Source organism: Furipterus horrens, unplaced genomic scaffold (assembly GCF_987537825.1).
Source record: "Furipterus horrens unplaced genomic scaffold, mFurHor1.1.pri manual_scaffold_8, whole genome shotgun sequence".
Classification (NCBI taxonomy): Eukaryota; Metazoa; Chordata; class Mammalia; order Chiroptera; family Furipteridae; genus Furipterus; species Furipterus horrens.
In genome coordinates, this window is record NW_028327178.1 from 99,682,586 (window position 1) to 99,710,558 (window position 27,973).

The 27,973-nt window shown below is 53.9% G+C and overlaps 1 protein-coding gene and 1 pseudogene across 1 annotated transcript; one reads left to right on the plus strand and one right to left on the minus strand.

Annotated features, from left to right (window-relative positions):
* Nucleotides 1-55: 55 nt before the first annotated feature.
* On the minus strand, nt 56-27,352 carry ADA (adenosine deaminase). Its single transcript, XM_090286450.1, has 12 exons — nt 27,192-27,352; nt 16,150-16,211; nt 11,415-11,537; nt 6,310-6,453; nt 5,446-5,561; nt 4,081-4,208; nt 3,358-3,429; nt 3,174-3,275; nt 2,854-2,918; nt 1,465-1,594; nt 773-875; nt 56-347 (listed from the first exon to the last, which is right to left on the minus strand). Exons 1-12 carry the CDS (start codon nt 27,222-27,224, stop codon nt 334-336), a joined length of 1,092 nt encoding a protein of 363 aa, XP_090142576.1. The 5' UTR covers nt 27,225-27,352; the 3' UTR covers nt 56-333.
* Nucleotides 22,880-24,759, plus strand: LOC150003608 (vesicle transport protein SFT2B pseudogene; annotated as a pseudogene).
* Nucleotides 27,353-27,973: the final 621 nt, after the last annotated feature.

Sequence of the window (27,973 nt, forward strand, 5' to 3'; positions counted from 1 at the left end):
GTCCCCACCCCACCTCCATGTCACCCTGCCCAAGACCACGTATCACGCGTGCCAACACCAGCCATTGGCTTCTTTATTGAGCACCAGCTTTTCAGCATGAGTCACCACAGGAGGATGGTTCCAGGTTTGCCCTGGGCTGGCACATAACCAAGAGAGACATGGCCATGCTGAGGTATGTGTATAGAAACGGGCACACAGGCTTCAAGAGCGTCAGTAGCTGACTTTGGAAATCATAGTCTTCCCAGGAGCAAAGGTAAGAGTATCGTTCAATCCCGCAGAGCTGTGAAGTCTCCATCCCCAGGGTGAGGGCCCAGAGAGGCGGCCACAATGTCTTCACTGCTGTCCTGCTGGCCAAGTCAGAGAAGCAGAAAGATCAGGCAACTTAGTACCCAGGGCATTAAAAAAACAAATCACAGAACATTAGAGCCAGAGAGGATCCCCCAGGGAGACTGAAGCTCCCAGCAAGGGAATGCCTTGCCAAGGCCACACCAGAAGGGGCAGAATAGAACTACAACCTGGGCCCAACTCCCTGCCCTTGGCTTTGGGCAGTCATGCAGACGCCCCACACCGACCTCAAGAGAGCACTGCATAGAAAATCAACCGATCTAGGGCAAGGCTGCCACCAGCCAGGGCCCTGTCCCCAGGGGGCCATCACATGTCCACAGTGCTTGCTGCCCAAGAGAGGAAGGGAAGACAACTTGCTAGAGGTCCCCAGAAAGCTAAGCTGGAGCCAGGGCATGTCAGCAGCCCAGAAGCTCAGACAGGAACATACCTGTAGAGGCCGGACGTGCCATCCCATAAGCTTTATAGAGCAGATCCAGTAGCTCCTGCTTCTCATTCTCTGGGAGGAAACTGGACTTTGCCGCATTGATGTTCTGGAAGGGCCAGAATTTCAGACAACATGGAACCAGAGAAGATAAAAGGGAACCCTTGGCAATCTAGTCATAGTCTACACTCTTCATTGAATGTGGGCAGTTAATTAAGCTCAGAAGGGAAGGGACTTGTCCAAGGTCACATGGCAGCAGCTGCCAGAACAGGGACCTTGAGGTTCTGTGTTTTCAAAGTGGCACTCCATGATGCAGCAGCAGTGTGAGAAGGAAGCAGCGGGGGAGGCAGGGGAGGGGGTGGGGGCCAGAGAGAGACTTCTGCAGAGATGGCCTTGGGGAACTGTAACACCTGAAAATGGAGGGCTCAGCCTGGGACCTATGAATGGTGTGAAAGTGTGTGCAAGTGTTATAGCTGCCCACACTGGGGGAGGGGGTAGATGGCTTTCATCAGATGGAGGGCAGACAGGATAAACACCTGGTGCTAGGTCAGTCCATCACTCTGGAAGGCATCTAACTCTAGATGTGGCTCAGCTGGCCTTTGAGGCCAACTCATTTCTCATCCCCAGAGGTCCCAAGTCCTGCAGGCCTCACGCACCCCGGGCCAGAGTCAAGGTTGGCGGGGCCCCCACCCACTCACCAGTCTCTTAAACTCCTCTTCAGTGAAGCCCATGTCCCGTTTGAGCATCTGGTAATCAGTGTCCAGGGAGGACTTGAAGATGAGTGGGTCGTCCGTGTTGATCGAGTAGTTAGCCTTATCTTTTTTGAGTCTGGATGTGGGGAGGAGGGGTGAAGAGCCTCCCTTTAACTGTTGTGAACAGACACCTCCTACCAACCTCTGAGTCCCACACTGCCCTTAAACACGCCCGGATGATCTCATACAGGGGAAGAAACAAGTTCAGAGAACTTGAGTGACTTGTCTGAGACCACATAACTAGCAGCTCAAGACTCAAACCATCTGATGAGGCTAGAGTCGGGCAAAGGCAGGAGAGCGAGCCGGGTAGAAGGCAACTTGGGGAGGGCCTGCAAGCGATGCCCCTCCAGCTACCATCCTCTCTAGCATGTCCCTTCACAGCCAATGTTCTGGGATAGTTGTCCACACCCGACCCCAATCGTCCTCAATCCCACTGGGCTCTGCCCTTCACGTGCACCGTGGAACTGTATGTGACATGACCCCTGCCGCCTGTGTTGGGCTGCTCTGGATTTCTCAGATGCCACACTTTGGCTGTCCTCCTGTTGCCTCGGCCTATCCTTTACTGTCACTTCCTCCCGGGTTCTTTCCTAGGCCCTCTTGCTCCCCATCTCTGAGGCCATCATTTCTCCCTTCACCCACATGTCTGTGAGGATGACTCAGATTTCTCTCCAGCACATAGGCTGTGCGCCCATGCACCTCCAAGGACCTCCACCTGGACACACCACAGGGCTGCACACTCCCTTCTCCTGAAGCAGATCTCAGGACCCCTTGTAACCGACAGCAGACCCCAAGCTCCTTCCCTTCACGTAAGCGTGGTGGACGGACCAGTGCTGGCCTGACCGTGGTCACCCTGAGTTCTTGCTGTCCTCATCCTGTGTAAGGGAAAGGCGGCTTTGCCCTCCTGAGGCTGATGCCACTCCCAAGTCTCAGTCAAAAAGACAAAGGCCACTGCATTAGGCTGCAGGGTGGCAGCAGGGTGGGGTGGGACAGACCCTCCAGGGGAATGCCCAGAAGTGCCAGGAGCAGAGCCCATGTGAGCAGGAGGGACTCATCTTCCTGAGCCCTCAGAGGCAGGAGCTAGAGTGTGAAGTTCCTCTTGGGCAGCAGGACATTCTGCTCAGTGAGTTACAGTTCCCCCAGCTCTGCTATTAGTCACGTTACAGCCCATCCGAGCTCTGGGTTCCTCACTTGTGAGGATGATGCCTGCTTCCCAAGGACTCAGACAGATTTTGTATCAAGAGGCCCCGCACGGCCCGTGCCCAGTCCCTGCATTTTTTTCCCACCCTGGGCTCTCCTGGTACAAGACTGAATGGGCCCCAGAGGAGCGAGCCTCACCGAACAACCGCGTGCTCCATGTCCGGTTTCCAGGCGCCTGTGAGGTAGCTGGACCAGGGGCAGATCTGGAAGGGCAGGTGAAGGGCTGACACGGACACCCCCAGGCCACGCGGACCCCACCCCCTCACGCCCCGGGGCTGGAGCCACCTACTCTGCCAGTCACACTGGCCTCTGCTGCCGGCTCCCACGAGCCTGCCCATCCCAGTCTTCCTCCAGCCCCTAGCAGCTGTGGGGCCCACCATGGCCCCCCGCCACAGCTTGCCCCGCTCCAGCACCCAGGCCCCCCCTGGCTTTCCGCCTCTGTCCTCCCTCCCGGGTACCTCAAAGTGCATGTTGTTCTGTCGCAGCTGTCTGTAAAGGGCCTCATCCTCCAGGGTGTGGTAACCATGTCCCAGCCTCTCTGTCTTGAGCCTGTCCACAGCCTGCAGGGAAGCGGACAAGAGCCCAGGGAGGGACGGGGCGGGAGTAGGGAGCAGCGCCCCGCAGCCCGCCCCGTCTCCTCACCTCTTTCACCACCTGCGCAGAGCCAACCTCCCCGGCGTGGACTGTGCGGTGAATGCCACTCTTCACAGCCTCCTGAAAGGTCAAGAGCCAGGCCTGGGTGGCTTTGGTGGGCCCCCGGCAGGCCCTGTCCTCACTGTGCTTTGTGTCTTGAGTGTTGGCAGGCTGAACCGTGCTCACGGTTGGGCCAGCTGCGTCAGGGTGGGGACGCCTGGCCTTTGTAATTATTATTGAAGTGGTAGCTATCATCAGTTAGACAGTCGTATGCCAGGCACTGGGTGAAATGCTTTGCACACATTGTCTAACATTCACTGCTATTACCTAGTTTACAGGGCGTCGGGACAAACAGGCTCAGGGACCTTAAGGAACACGACCAAGGTCAAATACAAAGTGGGAAGCCAAGCACGGAACCCCAGTAGTGATTCTCCAGAGCCCCAACTCTTAACCCCTTCCAAAAAAGCTGAGACGTCTGCTCCACACAGGCCCAGAGAAGAGACAGACTACCCAAGGTCACCCAGCAAATCACAGGCAGACTCCCACCAGCAAGTAGGGTCCTTTTCTTTATACCAAATTCACAATTCCTAGAGCCCCGACCCAGACCCACCTGAGAAGCCAGGAGGCCTCACTCCCCCAGTCCCTGTGACTTCTCCTTACAGTGGGTGGAAACAAGCTTCTCCCACAGCCCACTGGTGACAGCCTCTCCCACCTCCTTCCCACAAGACCCACCTCGTAGGCCTGCAGGTGTCCAGAGAAGAGGCTGCTCCCGGCAATGGTCTCATCTCCAGCCAGATCGATGCCCACCACGGTCTGCTGCTGGTACTTCTTGCAGAGCTGCACCACCTCAAGGGACCAGTCTGTGGGGGAGATGCCCGCCGGGGCTCTGTCAGCAGCAGCGGCTGGGGGAGAGCCTTCCAGAACGCCTGCTTCTGTGCCTTCCCATTTACCTTGCCCCCCACCTGAGGCCAGCGCAAGGCAGAGGGCCCAGCGTCCTGTCTCCAAATCCCAACCAACACAGCCTAACCACATGGCCTTTGAGAATCTGTTGCCCCCAGGGCCTCGGTCTCCTCTCCTCGGGACCCCAGCAGCTCCTGCACAGGGTCGCGGCGAGGCTTTGCCGAGACCCCGTGTGTAAAGCACAGAGGGCAGGGCCTGGGCTCAGTACACGACCAATGGCTGTTCTCTCACTTGTCCCCACAGAGCCATCAGGTGGGCTCTTCCCCACTCAGGTGAGCTGGAGGCCCACGCCGCTGAACGTTTAAGTCTAGCGCGTACCTCACACTGGCACTCCTGCACGTATTGCTCACCTACTGGGGACTCTCAACTGATCACGTCATCACAAAGTGTTCAGAAAAGAATGAACGATCACAGGCTTTGGAAGCAGATGGCCCTGGGTTCACATCTGAGATTTTTGCCTTCCTGATTGAGGAGCAATAGGCTGTACCTCTCTGCCTCGGTTTCCTTATCCGTCACACAGGATAAAGGATGGTGACTCCCGTGGACTGGAGAACATACACAGAAGCCACTCTGTGCAGCAGCCTGACAGGCTGGCATTAGCCCTTTGTTGTAGCCCTCACCACTCCTTCCAGTGGAGAATGAGGTAGTGCCACCACCTCCTGTGACAGGCAAGGGGTCATGTGACTTGCCCCAGGTCTCAGAGTGGGGCTCTGCACCTGGCAAGTTCCAGCCCTGAAGCGCTGACCGCTGTCAGTGAAAAGGGAGACCCCTCAGACCCCAGAGATCAGAAATACTCACAGGCCCTATGGCCTAGACCAGAAGAGGCCAGGCTCCCAGGACTTCAAGGGAAAACTGGGGGCTGTTGGGAACCTGGCTTAGATTGTTTCCTATTGTCCAGGCTCCTTTAGTTTTGAACCTCCTGCAGGTCATGTGGCTGCAAGGCCTGGTCTCCCAGGGGAGAAAAGTCTGTTTCCAGGAAGTTGTGAGCCTGCCTGGGAAGGCTCGGGTGACTTCAGGAAGCGTGGACGCCCAGTTAATGGACTCAGGGGGGGTACGAGGGGCAGCCCCAGCACCAGGCCAGGAGGTCGTGGCCGCTGTCAGATGTGCAGCCCAGGACAGGGCCGAGATCACACTCACCAGGCTCGTGGCGCATGCAGCACAGGATGGACCGCACCTTCACCCCGAAATCTCGCTCTCCCTCCTGCAGGCCTTGGTTCACTAGGCTCACGACCTCGTCCGGGGTGAGGTCCCCCCTGCATGCAGAGAGGAGCAGGGATGGGCCTGAGACAAAGGACAGTTTAGAGGACAGCACTGGGACTGGGACAGAGGAGGATGGGGAAAGGGAGGAAGGGAGGGGGGGAAGAGGAATCTTCCAGAAGCCCTCTCTCCCCACCAACCCACTGCCTCTGAGAAAAGACTGAGGGAGAAGGCCCAAGCCCTAGCACACCCCCTTCCAGCTTCCTTGGAACTGCCTGGGCACTTCCAGATCTGGAGGATGTCACAGTGCATGGGGGCGGGGGGCGGTCAGACACAGCCCTGCCCCCGATGGAGCGCACGGCTAAGTTCATCTGGTCTGATTCCCACTTGTACCAGAGTCATGGCTAGAAGGGGGCAAAGCAGTTGGGTAACACCACTTAGAGATCCCTGGGGGTCCAAGCAGGGGGACAGGAGTGGCCAGACTCACTCCAGGTACGGGGTTACAGCAGGCCCCCTGGGAGTCACTGGGTAAGCAATGTTCCTGGGCTGCAGGCCTGCGCTAGGACCAGGGGTGACAAGACACAGCCAAACACTTCCTCCCAAGGCAAAAATACAAGTACAGGCAAGGGGCGGAAACCTCGTCTCTCATGCCAGTTACGCCCATCTTTCTGAGGCCACAGACCCGGCTGGGGGGCAAGACTGAAGTCTTGGTTGGGTCAGGGCCTCCCAACAGCTTGTCCCCCGGGTCCCAGGTTGGGCCACCCTGCCACAGCCCTGGTACAGCCCCTCCAGGTGGTCACTCACTCAGCCTGGTTCCACGGGATCGGTGTCACTTTAGAGTTGGCCAGCAGATGTGGGCTGTAACGCACCTCCACGTACACCACGCCCTCCTTGGCCTTCATCTCAACAAACTCATAGGCAATCCTCTTGACGGCCTCCCGGCAGCCTCTGGGGAGAGAAGAGAGTACTTGGACAACCTTCTCCGATGTTCCTTCAAGAGCTCCAGTCTGTCCCCAGCCTTGGCAGATCAAATCCACTTCTGGTCCCCAATCCCTTATCCTCCAGTGCCAAGCTCTGAGCATCCACTGGAGAATACCCGAGAAGCTTGGCTAGTCCTGTCAGCTCCACTTCCAAACAGCAGGCCACTTCCTGTCCCTGTCACCCTGGTTCTCACCACCTCATCTAGTGGGCCTCCCTGTCTCCATGCCTCCTGGCAGCCAGAACAATCTCTCACAAACCTAAATCAAAGCATGTTACTCCTCTGCTCTGAATCCCAATGGCTTCCATTGTATGGAATGAAATCCCAACTCTGTTGCCTGGCTCACAAGGCCTGTGTGGTCCACCCCCTGCCAACCTCCCCGGCTCCTCCCCTCTGGCACACTCCCCGGCCCATCTGTCTAAGGGGCAGGGGAGCTTGTGTCCGCATCTGGGGCTTTGCGTTGCAGCTCCCCAGCCTACATGCTCATTTCCCCAGATCATCCCATGCTCCCTCCACCTCTAAGTTTTTTAATTTAATTTTAGAAGGAAGGGAAGGGAGGAAGAGAGGGAGAGAAACATTGTGAGAGAAATATCGATTGGTTGCTTTCTGCAGATGACCCGACTGGGGATGGAACACAGAGTCCACAACCCAGGCACATGCCCTGACTGGGAATTGAACCAGAGACCTTTCAGTTTGCGGGACAATGGCCAACCAACAGGGCCACACTGGCCAGGGCCCCTCTGTCATACCCTAACCCTTCCCCTGGACCTGACTTTTCTCCATGGCCCGTATTACCATCTGACATTACACATCATGTGGTTTATCAGCCAAGTTTCATCTCCCCTACTAGAATGTAGTCGCCATGGGACAAGGACTCCATCTGTCTTGTCACAGCTATGCTTCCTCAACCGAGGACAGAACCTAGGGCACAGTGGCCACTCAAACACTTGTTGAGTGACGGATGTAGGCCAGCAGGGACAAGAAATAGAGAAAAGGGCCCACACAGGCTACAAGAGCAAACACAGACAAGAGGGATTGCACCAAACTAAAAAGCTTTTTGCACAGCAAAGGAAACCATGAACAGAGTGAAAAGGTAACCCACAGAATGGGAGAAAATACTTGCAAACCATACATCTGCTATGGGGCTAATATCCAAAATATACAAAGAACTGCCATAACTCAACAGCAAAAACCCAAATAACCTGATTAAAAAATTGGCAAAGGACCGGAATAGACATTTTGCAAAAGGCAGCACACAAATGACCAAGAGGTACATGAAAAGGTGCCCAACTCACTAATCATCAGGGATGTACAAACCAAAACCACAATGAGCTACCACCTCACACCTGCTAGGCTGGCCACTATCAACAAGAGAAGCCAAGACATGACAGGTGTTGGCAATACAATGGAACCCTTGGGCGCTGTTAGTGGGAATGTAAATTGGTGCAGCCACTGTGGAAAACAACATGAAGGTTCCTCAAAAAATTAAAAATAGAATTACCATACAATCCAGCAATCCTACTTTTGGGTATAGATCCAAAGGCAATGAAGTCAGTATCTCAAAATGCTCATTCAGCCCTGGCTGGTGTGGCTCAGTGAATTGAGCACCGGCCTGCAAACCAAAGGGTCGCCAGTTCAATTCCCAGTCATGGCCCATGCCCAGATTGTGGGCCACGTCCCCCAGTTGAGGGTGTGCAAGAGGCAACCACACATTGATGTTTCTCTCCCACTCTTTCTCTCTCCGTTCCCCTCGCTCTAAAAATAAATATTTTTTAAAATGTTCATTATTCATAACAGCCAAGATGTGGAAACAACCCAAATATCCACCAATGGATGAGTGGATAAAGAAAATGTCTCGACCTTGACCGACATGGCTAAGTTGGTTGAGCATCATCCCAACAAGTGAAAAGTCACCGTTTGATACCCTATCAGGGCACATGCCTGGGTTGTAGGACTTGGCCCTGGTCTTGGTTGGGGGCGTGCGAGAGGCAACTAACTGATCGATATATCTCACACATCAATGTTTCTCTTCCTCTCTCCCTCCCTTCCCCTCTCTCTAAAAAAATAAAATCTTTTAAAGAAATGTCTCATACAAAGAGAGAAATATTAGTCAGCCTTAGAGAAGGAACTCTCGCCATCTGCAACACGAATGAATCTGGAACACATTATGCTAAGTGAAAGAAGCCAGGCAGAGAAAGACGACTGCTGCGTGAGCTCACTTATCTGTGGAATCTAAAACAGTAGAACTCATAAAGGCAGAAAGTAGAAGGGTAGCTGCCAGAGACAGGAGGGCAGGGGGAGGGGAGGTGTTGGCCCAACGGCACAGTTTCAGTTATGCAGGATGAGTAGGTTCTGGAGAGCTGCGGTACAGCACGGTGCCTAACTTACTACTGTAGTGTCTACTTGAAATTTGCTAAGAGGGTGGAGCTTAAGTGTTCTTGCCACACACAAAAAAGGAGACTATGTGAGGTGATGGATATGTCAACTAGCTTGATCGGTAATCATTTCACAATGCATGTGTATGTCAAAACATCAAGTTATACACCTTAGATACAATTGCTCTTTGTAAATTTTACGCCAATAAAACTAAAGAGAGAGAGAAAGGGCACTGATGGACATGTTCAGAGGAATTTGGGGTGGGAGAGAAACCTGGGACTCAGACGTGAACCCTGGGTCCCACACTTAACCTGCTGCATGGCCTCAGTTAGTCCCCTTCTGTGTGATACCTACATCAAAGAATTATTGTGAAGACAAATGAGTTTAAACCTCATAAACTCATCTGAGCCAGTGCTTGGAGCAGAACAGACAAAGGCTCCGAGTGTTTTAGTGGTTATTTCTGAGTGTTGGCTCCAGACACAAGGCACACATTAACCTGCATGGGCTGCTGTGAGTGTTGAGCAGATGACAGTGGGCCGTGCCTTGGCTGAAGTTTCTGTCATGAAGGGTGAAAAAGGGCGGTTACTGGAAAGCCATGTGTCAGCTAGGCGCTGTGAGGAAATCGGCCACTCCCAGGAGGAGGTCAGGGAAGGGCCTGTGCCTTTGAGAACCAGGATGAGGGTGGGCAGCTACTGCGGGAAATCCCTGGGGGGTGGGGTCAGCCCTAGGGAGGGAGAGGGGTCCTTATCGCCCCCACGGCTGTGGGACTCATTCCACACTGTGGCCAACAGTGCCCTAGGCATAGGGGACACAGCAAACAAGGTAGACAAAATCCCTGCCCTCACACAACCTCCAGTCTGGTGAGAGACAAGAAAGGAAAGAAGTAAAATATAAACTATGTCACAGGTCAGATGGTGAAGTTTGATGGACGCACATAAAGTGGGGGTGTGGGGGTGTGTAGGGGACTGCAATTTTCCGTAGCATGACCAGGGTCTCACTGAGTAAGTGACATCTGAGCAGAGATGTGGAGGCAGCAAGGAAGTGAGCCACAGAGCATCTACAGGAACTGTGCTCTGGGCAGAGGGAACAGCAGTCACAGAGGACCTGAGGTCGGCGCGTGCACGGTGCCTGAGGCGCTGCAGGAGGCCAACATGGCTGGGGAGGGGCGAGCCTAGGGGCCAGTGGCAGGTGATGAGGGCTCTCATCTGACCCCTGTGGATGCAGGCAAGTGGGTGGAGAGTCCAAGTTGCAAGACCATGGCCCCAAGCAGCCAGGCAGCTCTGCAGGAGGTGATCTCCAGCAGTCAGGTGGGTTGGCCTTCAGGGAGCTGGGCCTCTTATGTCATGTGACCAGAGAGACAGGAGCTGCCTCGGGGGCAGCATGGCAGAGGTGCCTAGGCCTGCTCGTATGTTCTGGTGTGGCAGTGTCTTGGGAGATGCAGCACGTGCCTCCGGGAAGGTGGCATGGGCCTGCTTCCCAAGGGCAAGCGTTGGAACAGTCAGTGCCCTCCAGGCTCAGCCCCAGAGCTTCCAGCATGAGGTCAGCAACCTTGCCGCACCCCATTCCCCCCATGACTCCTCGTACCTGTTTTGCCGCTTATCCGGCCAACACCTAGGTTTGTGTCACACATCTGCTTCACGGATCCTCCAACGACCCGTGTTTGGCCCATCCTCCAAACCTTTCCTCAGGCCTACCCCTCTACCCAATATTACACCCTCTCCATTCCATGGCCGGGCCCATACTGCCTCCTCCAGGCAGCCCTTCCTGACTGCCCCCAGCCCCTTTGCTTCCCCCCAACCCCATCCTCAGCTCCTGCAGCACTGACTGTCAAGGCTGATTCTTGCCTGCCTTAGGAAGTTCTGCCTCTTGCCAGAAAGCTCGAGGTGGCACCAAGGTGAGAATCTGGGCTTTATCCCCTGCCAGCTCTGGGGTCCTGGGCAAGCCCCTTCATTTCCCTGGGTCTTCATTCTCACCTCTAGAAATGAGTAAGTCCACCTAGCAAGTCTGTGGACAGCTATAAAAGTACAATTCTGTGAGCTGTGCACATATTATATTCATCTATGTCTGGGGTATTCTGCTACGAAAAATTAGGAGGAATGTAAAGTGACATAAAATCACCGATGTCTGGCTGTCAATAAAGGCAACAGCTGTCTGCATAGTGAGAGGGGGCTTGCTGAGGACAGGACTGTGTCCAATCCAAACTCTAGCCCTAGGAGCCGGGCAGGATCCCTAGGCCCAGTGTCTAGATGTGGGGACTGAGGCCCAGAGAGGGAATTTGCCTAATATTATTTCATGTAGGAGTCTGAGACTAGGATCTATGTTCCTAACCCCCATATTCTATCACTTCTCTGTAGAAGCTGAAGGAATTTCAGTTGATCACACCCACTTTCCAGAAGGGAACATCGAGGCCCAGAGGCACAGAGAGAGTCAAGCAAGTATACAAACGGTGAGAAGCAGAGCTGGGGTCTCCTGCCCCACAGGCTGAGGCGCAGGCCGGGGGCTGACAGCCCCTCCAGGCACAAGGATGGATGCTGCCCAGGGCATGGGGACTCACGCAATGGCGGGCATGTAGTAGTTGAACTTGTCCAGGAAGCCCGGGAGGGTGAGTGGCTTGTCCATGCCGATGATGTTCCGCAGTTCCTCAACGGTGTCAGCAGGGAGGGCGACCCCCCTCCTCCTGGGGACAAAACAGAAGGGTCATGGACTGCCCCTGGGCGGGGACCCAACCGACTCCCCAGAGGGCCACAGCAGAAAACCTGAGGACCTCTCCATCCAATGCCACCATCGGACAGATGGAAAAACAAGTCCAGTGCATACAGAGCCAGGACCAGAGTTCTTCCAGCACCTCCTGTCCCCGAGGCCATCACCAGCCAGTGGATTTCAAGAGGGGCAACTGAGGTGAAAGTCTCTATGTGTGCATGGACACAGACACACACACACGTGCCTGGGAGCAGGGAAGGTGCCGGGGCAGGGGCCATACTACAGGGCGGGGCGGGGCCAGGATGAGCACTGGACCTCCCTCTTCTCTGCTCTGTCTGGACAACCTAACAGAGAGGCCTGTCTGGCCCAGTGTCCTGGGACAGGGCCGGCTAGCAAGCTGTTGACCTCAGAGTCCCTCTCCTCCCTGCCCACAACAACCCCCCCACCCCCAAAGCTGGACACGTCACTACTCAGTAAGGCCCGGCATCTCTGGGTCCACAGCCAGGCAGCAGGCCCCAGCCCCCTCTGCTCATCCCGGCTCTGCCCCGACTCAAGGTCACCCTGGGCCACAGTTTTCCCACTTTGAAGATAAAAGAGACAGAAAAGACACTCAAGGAGCGCTTCTACCACAAGGGACAGAACAAGAGACAAAAGGAGATAATGTAGAAAACAAAAGAAAACTTAAACCCTAAGATGGACATCCTCACGGAGATGTAAGGACAGTACATCCTGGCAACAAGAACATCGCTTTTTTAACAAGGGGATGTTTAGAGAGTAAGCAAGAGCTGCTGGAAATTTTAAAGAACATGGCAGCAAATGTCAGGCTGTAACCAAAGGCATACAAAATAAAGGTGAGAAAATCCCTTAGCAAGTAGAACAAAAGACAAGATAATCTTTAAAAAATAAATAAAGGAGTAGGGAGCCCTTGAGGTCTTGCTTTTCCTGGCAATATCAACAGTTTGGCTCAAATAAACTCATAAAAATTCTCTTAAAAAAAATAAAAGGAGCAAACAGTGGAGAAAATTAGATGATTAAATTAGGAGGTTCATTTGGGTAATGATGTTTTATTGACTTGTACATTTGAAAACTCTATGGCTTTATTAACCAATGTCACCCCACTAAATCCAATTTTAAAAAATCAGGAGATTCAAGCATCCAGTTATCTGCGAGGCAAGATGACAGACAGGAAATTGCCAAAGAAATAGAAGTTTGACCGAACAGTGTTTAATCCCTTAATGGCTTCTGTTATTCAAATAGTAAAATGTTTTCCTACTATATAGCTGCTGTTCCCTAAGCCCCCTAAAATGCCCCCTCCCCTTCAGGTGGCCCCAGTCCCTATGACTGCTCAGTGGGTAACACCAGATGGTATCTCGGGTGCTGTCCTGGCCCAAAGCGTGTCCACTGAGCCTTCTCCCTGTGCCTGGCCAGCCTGCTCCCAAGTCCCCCTCGCGAGGCCTCCCCAGTGGCCATGGCATCTGCAGAGCCTGCACTGGCTGTTTCATACTGTGTTTCGAATCTCTCTCTGCGAGCCAGTGGGCTGAAGGCAGAGGAGGTGGTGCTAAGGCTCCAGCTCCCATATGGGCAGATTCAGTGGCCACATTTGCCTTGGACCCCACCACTTCCTGTCGGGGTGCTGCCTCCTGACCATTCTCTTCCAGATCTCCTTTCATGGATTTCAACCCAGGATCCAGAGGTCCACAGCCCCCAGCTCCGTATCTGGACACACCATCCGAGAGCCTTTGATGTGCCAGTCAGTGGACAGAGAGCAGTGACCGAGACAGACCTGTGCGCCTGGCCACCCCTAGAAGGCAGGAACTCTGTACCTCCTTTCCCTTCCCCCTTCCCCTGGGCTCCACATTTCCCAAGTACGGTTCCTCCATCTAACCAATCAGCAAACCAGAGACGGTGGCCTTCCCCCAACTTCATCTCCCTTGTCCTCTCCCCGCCACGGTGGGCAATGAGCCTACAAGGAGCCTGGCCACAGAAAGCCTGGTGAGCAGGATGAGCTCAGGTGGTGGAGTTGGAAGCCCACACCCCTCCTGTGGGTGCCATTCCACCATGGGCAGGAGCTGTACCCTCTGAGGACCTCCACGTCTCGTCAGTAAAATGCAGAGAGCATTTTCTTTGCAGGTACAGAGAACACATAGTATGTGTCCTGGGAAAGACAGCAGACTCAGAAGCCAGATGGCCTGGGGTTGAACCCCAGCTTTGGTATTAAAGGCCGTGTGACCTTGAGCAAGGTACCCACTGTCTCTGTGTTTACTAGGTCTGGCATGTTTGAGAAACACCTGCTGTGGACTAAGCAAGGAGCAGAGGAGGTCAGAGAATCTCCCTCGGGCTTTGCAGAACATTAAGGGCATGTGCAGACTTTGGCTTTGACCCTGAGCAAGGTGGGAGGCACTGGTAAGGGGGTTTGAGCAGGGGAGTGAGCTGATCAGACCATGTTTTAAGACAACTGTTCTGACTACAGTATTGTGGGGACAGTCAATGGGGGAGGCCAGAGTGAACACCTGAAGACCAGTCAGGAGGCCATGGCAATAGTCTAAGTGAGGGGCTGGTGGTGGCTCAGGCAGGGTGGCAACGGGGAGAGAGAACAGCCAGAGTCAGAATGTGCCTTAGAGAAAGAGCAAATGGGGTCATGGAGGAGACCGAGAAAGAGTCAGGAGAACCCCGGAGAGGACGGACTCACAGGAAAAAGAAACAGGTGAAAACAGAATCAATGGAGGCCCCAGTCAGAGGCAGAAAGGAGCTACTGGATTTGGCTGGAGTAGGGGGCAGGGGACTGGGCAGGGGAGGTCATAGGCCAGACACCCCGCCACCCTCCCCCTCCCTCCCCCCAGCCCCAGCCCTGGCCCACCCCAACCTGGGAGTCCTCCAGGGCTATCCATATCGATCTGACCCACTCCCTGCTCCCCATGCCTGTTGACCTCGAGATCAAACTCCAGCTGGCACCCGCATCCCCTCTCCAGGGCCAAGACTGTTCCCAGGGTACCCAGGAGACATGGGAAATGGAAAACCTGACCAGCCACCCAACACCGGTGGCTCCTTTCCCTCCACCCCGCCCTGGCACTCTCACCTCCTCGCTGCGCTAATGAGTGTGCTAATGAGTGCTCTATGACCCCTTAATGAGCATCCCGATTAGATCCCATCTTGGCCCCCAAGAACACACCCTAACGGCCTCATCGAGACCTTGAGGCAATGGCTGGCCCTCAACATAGGCAAGGGACAGGCAGAGATAAGCTGAGTGGCTTTACCCCACTTAGCAGAGCCATTGGTTATGATTAATGACACTGTCGTCATTAAGTGCCTCTCCTGGAGTCCTGAGCGAAGCGCGTTCCCTAAACCTCGAGTGGCAGGGGTACCGGGCAGGGGCAGGGGCCTGGTCACAGCTGTGCTTACTAGATAAATCACTTCACCTATCATGACTCGGTTTCCTCCACATCTGTGATACAGGGACGATAATAGTATCTACTTCATCACCTGCCACGAGGAATCAGTAAGTTAACCCAGGGGTGTTGGCATGCAGTAAATGCGAAGGTTCTTATATAGTTAAACAACAATTACATCGCCGCTTCCTAGGGCAAGAGGGCTGGACGTGGGACAAGCTGGAACTGAGTGTTCTTGCAGAGTTCACGCGGGAGTTAAAAGAGTTGCTTCTGTGAACTGGGGGCAAACTCCAAGGAGCAGCAACTGTCCTGCTTGGAGCAGTGAGAGGCAGACAGTCCTTCCAGCTCCAACAAAATGAGTGTTGGGGGAAGTGTGAAGAACACAGTCTTCCGAGGAAGGGCAGGGCGGCAGGAGGGGTCCCCATCACCCAGGTCAGCTCTGGAGCCAAGCCCTCATTTTATCCTCAGCCTGCAAGGCCGAAAGCACAGGAGAAAGCTGGATTTAAATCCAGATCTACTGACTTTCAAAGTCCCTGTGCTCTGGGTGCTGGGCCAACAGAGGGGCCGTCGTGGGCCCTTGAGGCGTGGGGAGGGAGGCGCGGGCCTCCCTCACTGGAGGGCACCGGGGACCCTTTGGCCCCCAGAATCCATGAGACCTGAGGCAGGAAGTGTGTCTCCCTTGGAGGATGCAGAGTAGGGACCAGAGAGGGAGCCCCTTCACGGCTCCCAGTCGATAGCTCCGTGGTAATGTAGGAAAAGCCGTGGCAGTCAGCTGGCCTGTCAACGCTTGACCCTGCCATTTCCTTGTTGTGTGGCCCTGGGCAACTGCCTTCACGTCTCTGAACCTGCTGTCTCCTCAGTGAGATGCAGGGAGCAATACCCTCCTCCCCTGTGGCTGTGCCACCTGCCACCAGTTCTCTGCCAAAAACCAGTGACTGGTTCAGCCGTGGGAACTGCTTCCACTCGTGTGTGTGTGTGTGTGTGTGCGCGCGCGCGCAAGGTAAGACATGTACCCCCTGGTTCACCTGGAAGCAGAAAGACAGAAGTCAAAGGCACCAAAGCCAGAGCCATGGGCTCTCGGTCTCCAGCTCAGAGACCCCCTGGGACATGAGAAGGAGTAGCAGCCCTGGGATGCTTTAGTGGCCTCAACCTGGGGGCCCTGCCCAAATCCTGGGAAGGAAGGCCTCTTATCTGTGGACTTACTTGCCATAGTATAAGATGGTTTCGGGCTTGATGGATCCATCGAGGTGGACATGCAGTTCTACCTGCAAGGGGGAAAGGGAAGCAGGAGAGAGAACACACACCTGTGAACGCCTGAAGGGCTTCTCAGAGAGTTAGTATTAATATTACCCGTGATAACCATTAGTTACTGCTTATTGGCCGTCACTAAACTCTAATACGCCATCTTGTTTAATCCTCATCCGTGACGTAGGTTTGTTTCTCTATCTCATTCACAGCTGAGAATACTGAGGTTCAGAGAGGTTAAAGAACTTGTCCAAAGTCACACGGCAAGCCTGTGAAGGAAGCAGGAACCCAACCCAGTGCCTTTGTGCTTAACCACAATCCATAAGTGACAGAACCAGAATTCTAACCTGAGCCCAGTTCCGAACCTGGTGCTCCTACACACAAGGCCAGTCACGGTCCCCTTGGAGCTACCAAGCTCCAGCCACCACCCAGACAGATCCCACTCAGAAAATTCGCTAAATAAACTCCAACTATAACACAAGGGTTGACCACAGACTTCCTGGACTACTGAATCACATGGCATGTCTCAAAAATCAGGTACCACTTTCTTTTTTTGTCCTCACCTGAGGACACTTTTTTCATTGCTTTGAGAGAGAGAGGGAGAGAGAAACATCGATTGGTTGCCTTTTTGTACGTGTGGTCTCACCAGGGATTGACCCGTTGACCTTCGGTCTATGGGACAATGCTCCAACCATCTGAGCCACACCGGCCAGGCTCCAATTTTCAAAAGCAGGTGTTACTTAAGCACAGCTTCTCAGGAATTGATATTAAAGCAACACAACATCTTTCCAGGACTCAAGAAAGGACGCTAGGTACTTGGCCATCTGGGTGATCATGTCCCACACACCCGGCCCCACGAGCACCACTCTGCACCCAAAGCCGAGAGTTTAAGGACAGGGGCTTGGGAGACACCTGTCAGGCCTGACTCCCAGCCCTGCCCCTTCCTCCGGCTGTGCGACTTAGACAAGACACTCAACCTCTGAGCCTCAGTTTCCTCAACTGGAAAAGAGCAGGCTATGATCTCCTCCCTGTCCAAGAACAATTATAAGGATTCAAAAAGACAGTGTATGTGGATCCATATGGCCCATGGGAAATGGCCCCCTGCCTCTTGGGTGTTTTCCACATGCTGTCTAGCAGGGAAGTGCCTTTGTCATCTGCCCATCCCAGGTCACGGAAGAAACTTTCCCTGGGTCAGGGGGAGATCCAGAAAACTCTCACTGCCATCTCCACCAGCATGGGGCCATCTCTAGAACTTAGGGACGTGGACAAGAAAGCGGCTGCCTTGGCAGGAAAGGCAGCTCAAAGTGTCCTAGAACACCCACGTGGGCTGCCTCCCTTGGAGGAAACCTGGGCCAGACCCACGGAAGGCCAGCAGGGACAGAGCTGCCAAGCCTGCCTCTCAGCAGGACATCTGAGCCATCAGATCTCTCCAGAAGCCGGGTGGCCGGCATGGGACCAAGCAGCACTCACACCCAGGCTCAGAGTCAACCGCGCTGCTGGATTCTCTGACAAAATGAATTCCATGCCCACCCAGCCAAATGATTACTGGGTTCCCCCTGAAATGCTCAGCATTGGGAACACTGATGTTTCTAATCCGGGGACCTGTCAACCAGCTACGTGACCTTGGACAGAAGACCTCATTTCTCTGAGCCTCTGTTTTCTTATTCTCTTTTTATTTTTTATTTTATTTTATTTTTTATTATTTTTCAATTACAGTTGTCCCATTTTTTCCTCCATTTCTCCACGCCACCCAGCCAATCCCTTCTCCCAGTCGTTCCCCACCCCGTTGTCCGTGTGCACGTGTCATTTATACATGGTCTTTGGCTAGTCCCTTCCCCTGCTTTGTTTTCTTACTTTTTTTTTTAAGATTTTATTTATTTGTTTTTAGAAGGAGGGGAAAGGCAGGAGAGAGGGAGAGAAACGTCAATGTGTGGCTGTATCTTATGTGCCCCCAACTGGGGACCTGGCCCGCAACCCAGGCATGTGTCCTGACCGGGAATCGAACCCGAGACCCTTTGGTTCGCAGGCTGGTGCTCAATCCACTGAGCCACAGCAGCCAGGGCTGTTTGCTTATTCTTAGCCCTCCCTGCGGCTGAGGTAAGGATCTGGCTAGAGAGGCAGGGCAGCCTTATCATTAGAGCTGGACTTCTGGCTCCTTTACTCGCTCACTCCCTGGGTGACCTGGGCATCTCCATTGACCCAACAGGGACGACAGCATGCCGTCCGCCTAGGCTTTGTGAGGGTTAACTACGTTAACGCACGCGGTGTGCCTAGCGCAGACCAACGCTAAATAACCGTCAGCTAAGTCCTGCATGCTCCAGATTGCCGAGGCCCTGCTGGGAATGGAGAGGTGAGCTCAAGGGACAGAGGCTGCTCCCGTGACGTGTCCAGTCCAGCCAGGGAGAGAGACGTGAAGTGTCCTGTTGGCAACTGTACAATCAAAGCCACAACAACTCCCTGGGAAGCGCAAACACAGTCCTGTGAAAGAGCTAACAAAACAAAGAACCTCGCCCGGCCAGGAGGCCGACAAGGCTTCCCAGGAAAAGCTGATCTTGCGCTAAGATCTGACAGATGAAGAACCAAGTGAGGAGGAAGATGGGAACAGCGTGGGCAAAGGCCGCGTGGTGAGAGAGTGTGGTGCGTGAGAAGAACCACAACATGGGTGCAAAGGCGGGAGGGGTTGTGGGACTGGAGAGGCTGCAGGGCCACCAGGTCACCAGGAAGACACGGGCTTTAACCTGAGAGCGCCGAGAAGCCATGATGGAGTTTGAAGCTGAGGAGAGTAGGGGTGGGGGGAACTCATAGCAGGACCAGTTACAGGCTACTGCAGTCACGTTGATGAGAGATGATGCCTTGGACCCAGGAGGTGAGGTGGATGTGGAAAAGCAGGTAGACAGAAAGAGGAGATCAAGGATAATGCTTCAGGTTGGGCCTGGGTGGGTAGTGATTCCCACACTCTGAGACAGAGAGCTCAGGAAGAAGGCCACATGCAAAGGGGGTAAGGTGGGGCGGGAGTGCGGGGAGGTACGCATGATCCCTTTGATTTCTGTTAACGTCAAACTGGGAAAACTTTGAGATTTCCAAGTATAAATGGACGGAGCTGATGGCTATGAGGGCCTGGCTTTCTCAGAGAGATGGAGGCTTGAGATGTAAGAGGGACAGAGGAAACTGGAGCTGTGGTCTCAAGTGAGGTCACCCAGGGAGGGAACATGGAGGAAAGGGCCCAGGGGAAGCTTTGACAAGCACCAGCACCCAGGGGCTTTACCGAAGAGGGTGGGCTTGAAGAATAGCCTGGAGAGGTGGGAGGGAAATTAGAGTGTGCAGTGTGCAGAAGGCAAGGGACAATCAGATCTCAAGGAGGAGGAGGAGTGGCCCATCTGGTTTGAGGAGAGGGATGAACGGTAGCCCCATCCTCCCACCCCCCCGAAGATGTCAATGTCCTAATCCCCAGGGCCTGCGTTACCTTATATGGCAAAGATCTGATTATTAAAAATCTTGAGAGAGGGGGTTTATCCTGGCTTATCTGATGGTCCCTGATACAATCACCTGTTTCCTTATGAGAAGACAAAGTGTTTTCAGAGACACATCCACCATCCAACAGGAAGCAGCAACATGACCACAGAGGCAGATGGGAGCAATGTGACCACAAGCCAAGGAATGTCTGGGGCCATCAGAAGCTGAAAGAGGGCAAGGAAAGGATTCTCCCTCTCCTGGAGCCCTCAGAGGGTATATGGCACTACTGACACATTGAGTTTGGGTTTCTGGCCTTGGGGACAGTGAGGAAATAAATTTCTGCTGTTTTAAGTTATCCAATATATGGTATTTGTTACAGCAGCCACAGGAAACTAATACAGTTGGGACCTGCCAGACGTCAAGGAGTAGGAGAACAGAAACATGTCCCTTGGACAAGAACACAGAGCCCAGGGCCCAGGAGGCATGGTTGTCAACCCTGGCTGCCCATTAGGAGCACCCAGGAAGCTTTGGAAAATGGCAAATGCCCGGGCCCACCCATGTCAATTAAATCACCATCCTTGTGGTCAGCCTGGGCACAGGTTTTTATTGTTTCATTTTGTAAACATAGGCCAAGATTGAGAACCACCGCCCTAAAGGAACCATTCCAGAGGGCTGATTGAGCAGACTCCACATTGGAATAGGGAAAAAAAGAAGAGGTCAGAAAATGGAGAACATTTAGGTGGATGTGGGTCAAGAGAACTGTGTTTCTTTTGTAGGTGGGAAGGACACAGGCATGTTTCAATGATGCTGGAGGAGACTGAAGCCAAGAGAGAGGAGCTGCATGAGGTTCGAGAAGGCAGGAGAGGTTAGAAGGCAAAAATCAGTGTCTGTGAGTTAATACATCAGCGGTCAGTCAGTCCGGGAGGCTGTCCCTGGTGCTGCTTGTCCCCATGGTGGGTGGGTGGACCTGCGAGGCTACTTCTGGCCCAAGCACTGAAATGCCAACGCGAGAGTCCCCAGAGCCCTCTCTCCATGCTGGAACAGCAACTGGAAACGCCCAGGATGGCAACCGCCCATCTGCCTGCGTCCCTGCATGACTGTGACAGGCAGACTGTGACGGACATGTCAGGTGAGCAGGAACGACAGCCACCTCGGCCGCTTTAGACCCCTGAGACCTGGGGATGTTGGTTACCGCAGCAGACAGTAGTCTATCCCGCCTGACAAGGAACAGGTACCGCTTTCAGAACTCATTGTTACTGATTGTGTGCATGAGAAAAAGAAAAACACCCCAGAAGGGGGGGGGGTTACAATTCAGAAAGTACCCAGAAAGATCACTTTGAGGGGAGGGAACAAATAGAGGAGTCGGGGTGGGGGGAGAAAGGACAGAGAACTGTTCCAGAGGGAGGGAACCGCGGGTGCTAAGTGTCTGAATCAGGAAGCAGTCAGGAAATTGGTTCACGCCGAGAATGAGGTTGGTGGTGGGAGATGAAGCCAGAAAGTCAGGGCATGGAGGCCAGGGAGGTACAGTTAAGGGAGGTCACAGTTAAGGGGACCCACTGAAGAGCTTTAAACAGGGAGTGACCTTTTAAAAGCTTTCTGCTGAGGCACAGTGAGCAGGCTGGAGGGAGGCGGAACAGGGCTGGTGCAGGCATCCAGGTGGGCGTGGAATAGTAACCAGAACTACAACACGAGACGCAGCAGGTGCTCACCAAGCACGAGCCACCTGGTGTCACGGTGCGTGGCAGAGAGATGGGCAGGAATCAAGAGTGCCCCAGGGAGAGAGAGAAGGCAGAAGCCACGTGCCCACCGTGCCCCACAGATTCTACCCTCCCTGGGGCTTCTGGGAAGCTGCCTAGACACGGTTCGGAGGAGAAGCAGAGGCAGGAAGCACCTCCACGAGCAGCCCAAGCTGTTCCCATGGACTTTCTGGGAAACTGCGAATTACCCATGGAGAAGTGTCAGCACCCCCCTCCAGATGACGTGGGGGGCAAGCTCAGAGGCTGTGATGGGGCCCCGGATCCACTGGCCCCATTCAGGGAAAAGAAATAGCAGTGGCTTCTGACTTATCTACCAGATGCTAGACCATCTTCATGCATTTTCATACAACCATGTGTAGCATGTGTGTCTCCCCACTGTTAGTTCCCTGAAAGCAGTGACTTTGTGTCCTCATGCTGGACCCTTAGGGCCTAGCACGGTGCCTGGCACAGCAAAAAGTGCTCAGCAAGTGTGGAGCGACCAAGTGGTGGCTTTCCCTTCTCCCTGTTCTACGTGAGCAGTGCTGTGTCGTCTCCCTGCCCCGAGGAGGGGCTGACCTACTCGCTTTGGCCTGGCAGAGAATCTAGACAGGGCAGAGTGGCTGGTGTTGCCTGGCCAGCCCTGGGAATCTGGGCATGGCAGCCAGAACCTGGAGGAACCACAGTGCCCACTGTGAGGCCAACCTCCTCTCCTTAGTCCTGCTCTTGGCAACGAGTTGGGCAGTATCAGGAGTCAGTGCCACACAGCCTCTCAGCTGACTTTTGGGGTAAGATGAGGAGACAGAGCAACCCTGGGGCTGACAAATTGTTTCAGCCACACCTCCTCTAGGAAGTCCTCTGTGCTCAGCCCTATCTGGGCTCCTGCAGTCTGAGGTACAGAAGAGAAGGGGCAGAGCTGTTCCCCAGTGCCTCCTACCGACGTGGAGCCTGACTTAGCTCTCTGTCGCTGCTGTGAGCTTCCCCAGAGGTTTCATGGAAGGCAAGGTGTGTCTTTGAACAGGGGGACATCCTGTGGGGCAACAGCCTTGGAACTCAGCAGCATTATCCCCATTTTATAGGTGAGAAACCCGAGGCTCGGAGTGATTAAGGAACTTGCTGTAGGTCACAGGTAAATGAGCGCTGCAGCCAGGATGAAGTCACAACCACCACCTCTCACCCTCCACGTTGGCACCGAGTCAGTGCTGGTCAAATCTGAACTGAATGGTTAATAATCATGGCGAGGATGATGATCAATAGCAGCTATCATTGATAGGCCCCACCCTCGCCAGGCCTGTAATTGACGTTTTATGTAGAGTGGATAAAAGCATGATTCCTATTTTACACATGCAAACTGAGGCACAAGGAAGCAACCCACTCAAGCTCCTACAATTGATAAGTGGGAAATCAGTGCTCAGACCCCGGCAGCCTGGCCCCAGCTGCTACCCAAGTTTATAAACTCACTAGTCTCCCAACCTTGCGGCTCTGGGGCCACAGAACCCTAAATGGTAGGGGTAAGCCTGCCCCCAACTCTCTGGGTAAATGCAGATTTGAACCTCTCTTTGCCCCCACCCCCAGCCTACTCTTCTCCCCTCTTCAAAGCCAGACCCCAGTCCTGCCCTTGCCTGCTGTGGGGACACTCCCTAGGACAACTGGACAGGTAGACAGGTTTCTCCCAGCTCACAGGGCCCTTTCCCACACAAATCAAGCCCACCTGAGTGAGGTCAGATATGGAATCAGGAGGCTGGCCGTCCTCCTGCGCCTTGCTGTGTGCCCTGCTGTGTGCCCGGACACGGCACTTCCCCTCTCTGGTCCTCACTTCCTCCTCTGTCAAACAGAAGCTCCATGAAACCTAGTCTCTGTTCCCCTCCCTCCCAACTGCCATGCGGGGAGCTGTAATGGGTGAGGTGGGCTCTTCCCAGGGGCATTTTTACTTTAACAGGTGGCTCTGCTAACCAAAAAAAGCACCGAAAGCCCAAGGCAGTGTCTTCCAGTGGCAGCAAGACAGAGACGTGGCAGGTGGAGAGACTTCCCAGAGTCCACAGCAGCCCCCACTGCACCAATCAGATCAATTTCCCCCAAGAGCCCCATGACCTTCCTTTAGAGAAGGAAGCTGGGATTCAGGAAACTGTCCACCTGAGCTCTTGTAGTTGCTAGGTATCAAGGCAGGGATCCTACCCCAGGCCATCTGAAGTCCCAGGTTACCCTAATTCTAGCTCCCCGCTCCCAACAAAGTGGGGATGGTAGGTTAGCAAGGTCAGTAACAGCATCCATGTCAGTTTCAGGTAGATCTGGGTTTAAGTCCATCCCTTCTGCTTTCTGGCTGTGTGACATTGGCAAGTTCCTTCCCCTCTCTGAGCCTCAGTTTCCTTATATGTAAATGGAGAGAATAATGGGACCTATCTCAGGAGAGCTGTTGTGAGCATTGAGTTAATACATGCACATATGCAAATCAGAACAGTGCCTGATTTGGAGCAAACATGCAAATACGAGAAAGAAAAAAGTAGGTTGGAGATTTAGCCCCAATTCTCCTCTGCCTCAAAAGGAAGTTTAGAAAACTGCTGTTGCAACTTGGCTGGCTCACTCATCTCTCAGATTTTGAGTAGCCATGGGCAAGCCACTTCACCTCTCCGGCCTCAGCCTCAGCATCTACAAATAGGGATGAAAACATCTGCTTGGTAGATGGGGCAGCACAGCAGGCAGAGGCTGAGGAGCCAAAGGTGTTGAGCGTGCAGGACACCAAAAACCGGGGCGCCTGGCCCAGGTGGCTGAGACACCTTCATTAAGCTGGAATGCCAGGATAAAAGGCTTCATTGCGTGTATCAGTACAGGAGTTCTCTGCTCACTCACTGCTTGGTACCCGCTTCTGCTCTGGGTGCCCAGAAGGGGCTAGTCCCCTTTGTAGTATTTTATGTCTTTGGTGACGTCGCATGGATTGGGAGCACCATCTTCCTTGTGGGACCAATGAAACAGCTGAAGAGAATGTACGCACCCACGCGTTTGATCACAACGATCATGGCGCTTTGCGTTTTGCGCTCACTCTGTATTCTGCCTTTCGGTGGCTTAAGTGTCTGAGTTTTGTAGTCTTTGGCCCTGACAAGGAACAGCCTTTCCTTCACACCATTTGCAAGGGACACTGTGAAGAAGTGTTTTATCGCATATCTTGCATACCACGCGGTCAGTTTTGAGAAGTTTTGGGAAGCGCTCTGGATGGATACCTTCCAACCCTGTCACTCATAGACACATTCCTTTCCCCTTCCCCAACGGGGCTTGTGTGACCCAAACAGAAGCATAATAGGAGAAGTGGGGTCTGTATCATCCAGAGAGGAATCTCCCTCAGCACCTCTTTAATCTTTGGGTGTTATTCTCCTGAATTCTCATAAATAAAAACCATGTTAAGCAGGAAAAAAAAAGAAGAGAGAGAGAGAAACAGCTGCCTTGTCAAGCCCTTGTTCAGGGGATTCTGACAGATAAATCACAGAAGGTACCAGACACCCACAAACATTCAAATGACAGCCGTTATTATTATTAAAATCCCGGGTATGGATCAGCAGGGCCCTCCTTCCATAACACAGAACTCGTCCTGAGTGGCACGGCATCTCCCTGCTGTGCCTCCTGTGTCAATACATAAGGGCCACCCCCCACCGCTCTGTACCTCCTCCAGTGCCCAGCAGGTGCTCAGGAAGCACCTGTTGGAATAACAAACCACGCAGGCAGCTGCCTAGGGTTTTGCTACCTAAAGTGTGGTCCCTGGACCAGAGAAATCTGCATCACCTGGGAGCTTGTCAGAAGTGGAGCACCTCAGCGCCCTCCCTAGACCTGACTCAGAGTGGGAATGTTAAAAGTCAGGTGATTGGAGTACACCTTAAAGTCTGGAAAACACTGCTCTGCTCTGACTTCTCAAAGCGGGCCAGGTCCTGGGCCTCACCTGGAGGTAGGTGTGGGAAGCCAGAGAGGCCTGCACCTGGGGCCCTGGTTCCTCCACCCACAAAGTCTTCTGCACAGGTAGCTCAGGAAGCTGGTGAGGGGCACAGGATTGCGAAGCCGGCCCCACGGGGCTCAAGCCCTAGCTCAGCTACTGTGATTTTCCTAATCTAGCCAATCTCTGTGCCTCTGTTTCTTTGTCTGTACAACAGGTAGACACCAGCTACCCTGCAGTCGCTGTTAGAATCAAATGAATTAATGCAGGTAACATGTTCAGAATGGTGCCTAGCACGGAGCTATAATGGAAGTCAGTAAGCACCAGCTGCCAATACTAGTAGTTAATTATCTGCCCCACCCATGGGAAGGCAGGGAGCTGGCTCTGGTGGCAGTGTCTGAGACTCATGCTCCTTCTGGCTTCCCCTGCCTGCTCAGGCATGTCCCCTCCTCTTCAGGATATAAAATTTAGTACATAGTGGGTGATCTCTGGATACCACTACAATCAGGAAATGTGGAAACCGACAGGAAATGACCTGCCCGCTTCAATCAGAGTAGAGGACTGAGTGAGGCCAAAAATTAGGGATAATAGCAATAGTTACTCCCCCATGGGGCTGTTACAAAAGTGTTGCAAGGATCAAATTGGCGCATATAGCAAAAATCTATAGAAGTGTTATCTTTTATTTATTTCCATAATTCCCATTTCACTCCCAGTCACAGGGGTTTGTCTACTGCCTTGGGATTCACATCAGGTAAGGTGGTAGAGAGAATCTCAAACAGTTTAAAAATATATAAAATTTAAAAAAGCCTTCAAAGGAAGGAACCACTATTGATGGGGCACCTGCATTTAGACAAGGTGTGAAGGAGTCGTTGGGGATGGGGGGCAGAAGTGCTGCCCCAGAACTCGGAACACCTGGCAGGAAGTAGCTGAGCATTTGCCCTATGGTGAGGCATCAGCAGTGGGGGTGGGGGGAGGCTAGGCCTTTTGCCTCAGAGTCCCTCCCTTTCTTCCTCTCTCTTCTGAATATAGACACAGGATTCTCACCAACACTTCTGACATCGGCTATCACTTACAGCTGTTTCTCAGGTGGGTCAGTTAAGGCAGACTGAAATTCATGCCTTCCCCTGACCCCTCTGCAGTCTCAAATCTCACTAGAAGATTCACTCTGCTGCGCAGACTTCTGTGTGGCTCCCCTCCCTGGAGGCATCTCAGTGCTCTGAAGCCCAACAGGTGGGCCTGGACTCTCTCTGACCCCACCATTCCCAAGACTCCACAGCTGGTGAGAGGAAGGACAAGAGGGTTATTCCTGGGGCCCAGTGGCCAGATGAATCTTAACAGAAGAGCCCAAGGCGCATCCAAACCCTTTGCCCCTCTCTCTGGCATGGCTCATGGTTCTCCCCACTGGCACATCCATAATGGACTCCTTGGCGTGGACAAAACTATCAGTGTTAAGAGTATGATTCAAAGTGTTCAGTACTCACTACACACAACACTAGATACCTACGGTTGTAGACACCCAGCCCCAGGCCTCATTTTAGAGCTGAGGTTCAGAGAGGTGGAACCCCTGCCCAGACTCATGCAACGCCTATGATGCTGGGATACCCATTTGACAGGCTGTGAAACTGAGACCGGGAAGGGCCAAGTCAGCAGCAGAAACAGAACTCAGAAGCCAGAGAGGGATGCCTACAAATTCAAGACCCTCCTTCCCTCATTGTCTCACTAAATAGCCTTGAGGCGGACGAGAGCCTCAGCTGAAGTAAGAAGCGCCTGCAGGGGCCCCGTTCGCTCCCGCGGCGTGGAAGCCCCTAAGCCCTCCAGCCAGACAAGGAGCCAGAACCCCTACCCCAAGTCCCGGGCCCGACACGGGCCCCGGGCCCCGGGCCCCGGCCCGCGCTCACTTTGGGCTTGTCGAAGGCGGGCGTCTGTGTCATGGTGTCAAGCGTGTGCCACGGCGCTGCTCCCTCCGCTGAATGCAGGCGGCCTGCCGTTGAGTAAGACGCCAGTCGGTTTCCCTCGGGTCCCGCAGTAACCGCGGCACACCACTCTCTTCTTAACGGGGCTCGGCCCCGCCCCGCCCCGCCCCCCGTCCGCCCCGCCCCACTTCAGGCCCCGCCCCCTGCCCGCTCCCGGGCTCCCCCCGCCCCCCGCCCCCGCGGTCCCAGCTGCGGTTTTCCTGGAATTCCGGCCTAGCAGCGGGGACAAACACAAGTCCCCTCCTTGCCTCGGCTCCGCCCAAAAACTGGCCCGGAAAGTTGGGGTTGCAACCACCTGTGGGCTCAGGCTCTAGCCCCCGCGCGGCTCTGCCTCCTGCCGGCCCCTGGGAGCAGCGCTCAGCCTACTGCCTGGGCGCCTACAGTGTGCCAGGCCCCAGCTGGCATCTGGGAACAGGTGAGCATCACAGACTTGCGGGCTTCCCTCTACCCGGGCTAGACCCACGCTCATCACATAATCGCACAACATAAAGGTATAATTAGGGAGCTTTAACGGGGTCCAGACGTGGCCTGCACGTCGGGGAAGGCTTGTCTGAGGATCTGAAGTTGTTTGCCAGGTGAAGGGAGTTGGGGTGGAAGAGGGCAAACCAGAAAATGTTCACACCTGAGCTGTTGGTAATAAAAATATTGGAAACACCCCCAGATGCCCATCCACAGGCGAGTGGGCAAATAAACTGTGGAATATTCGT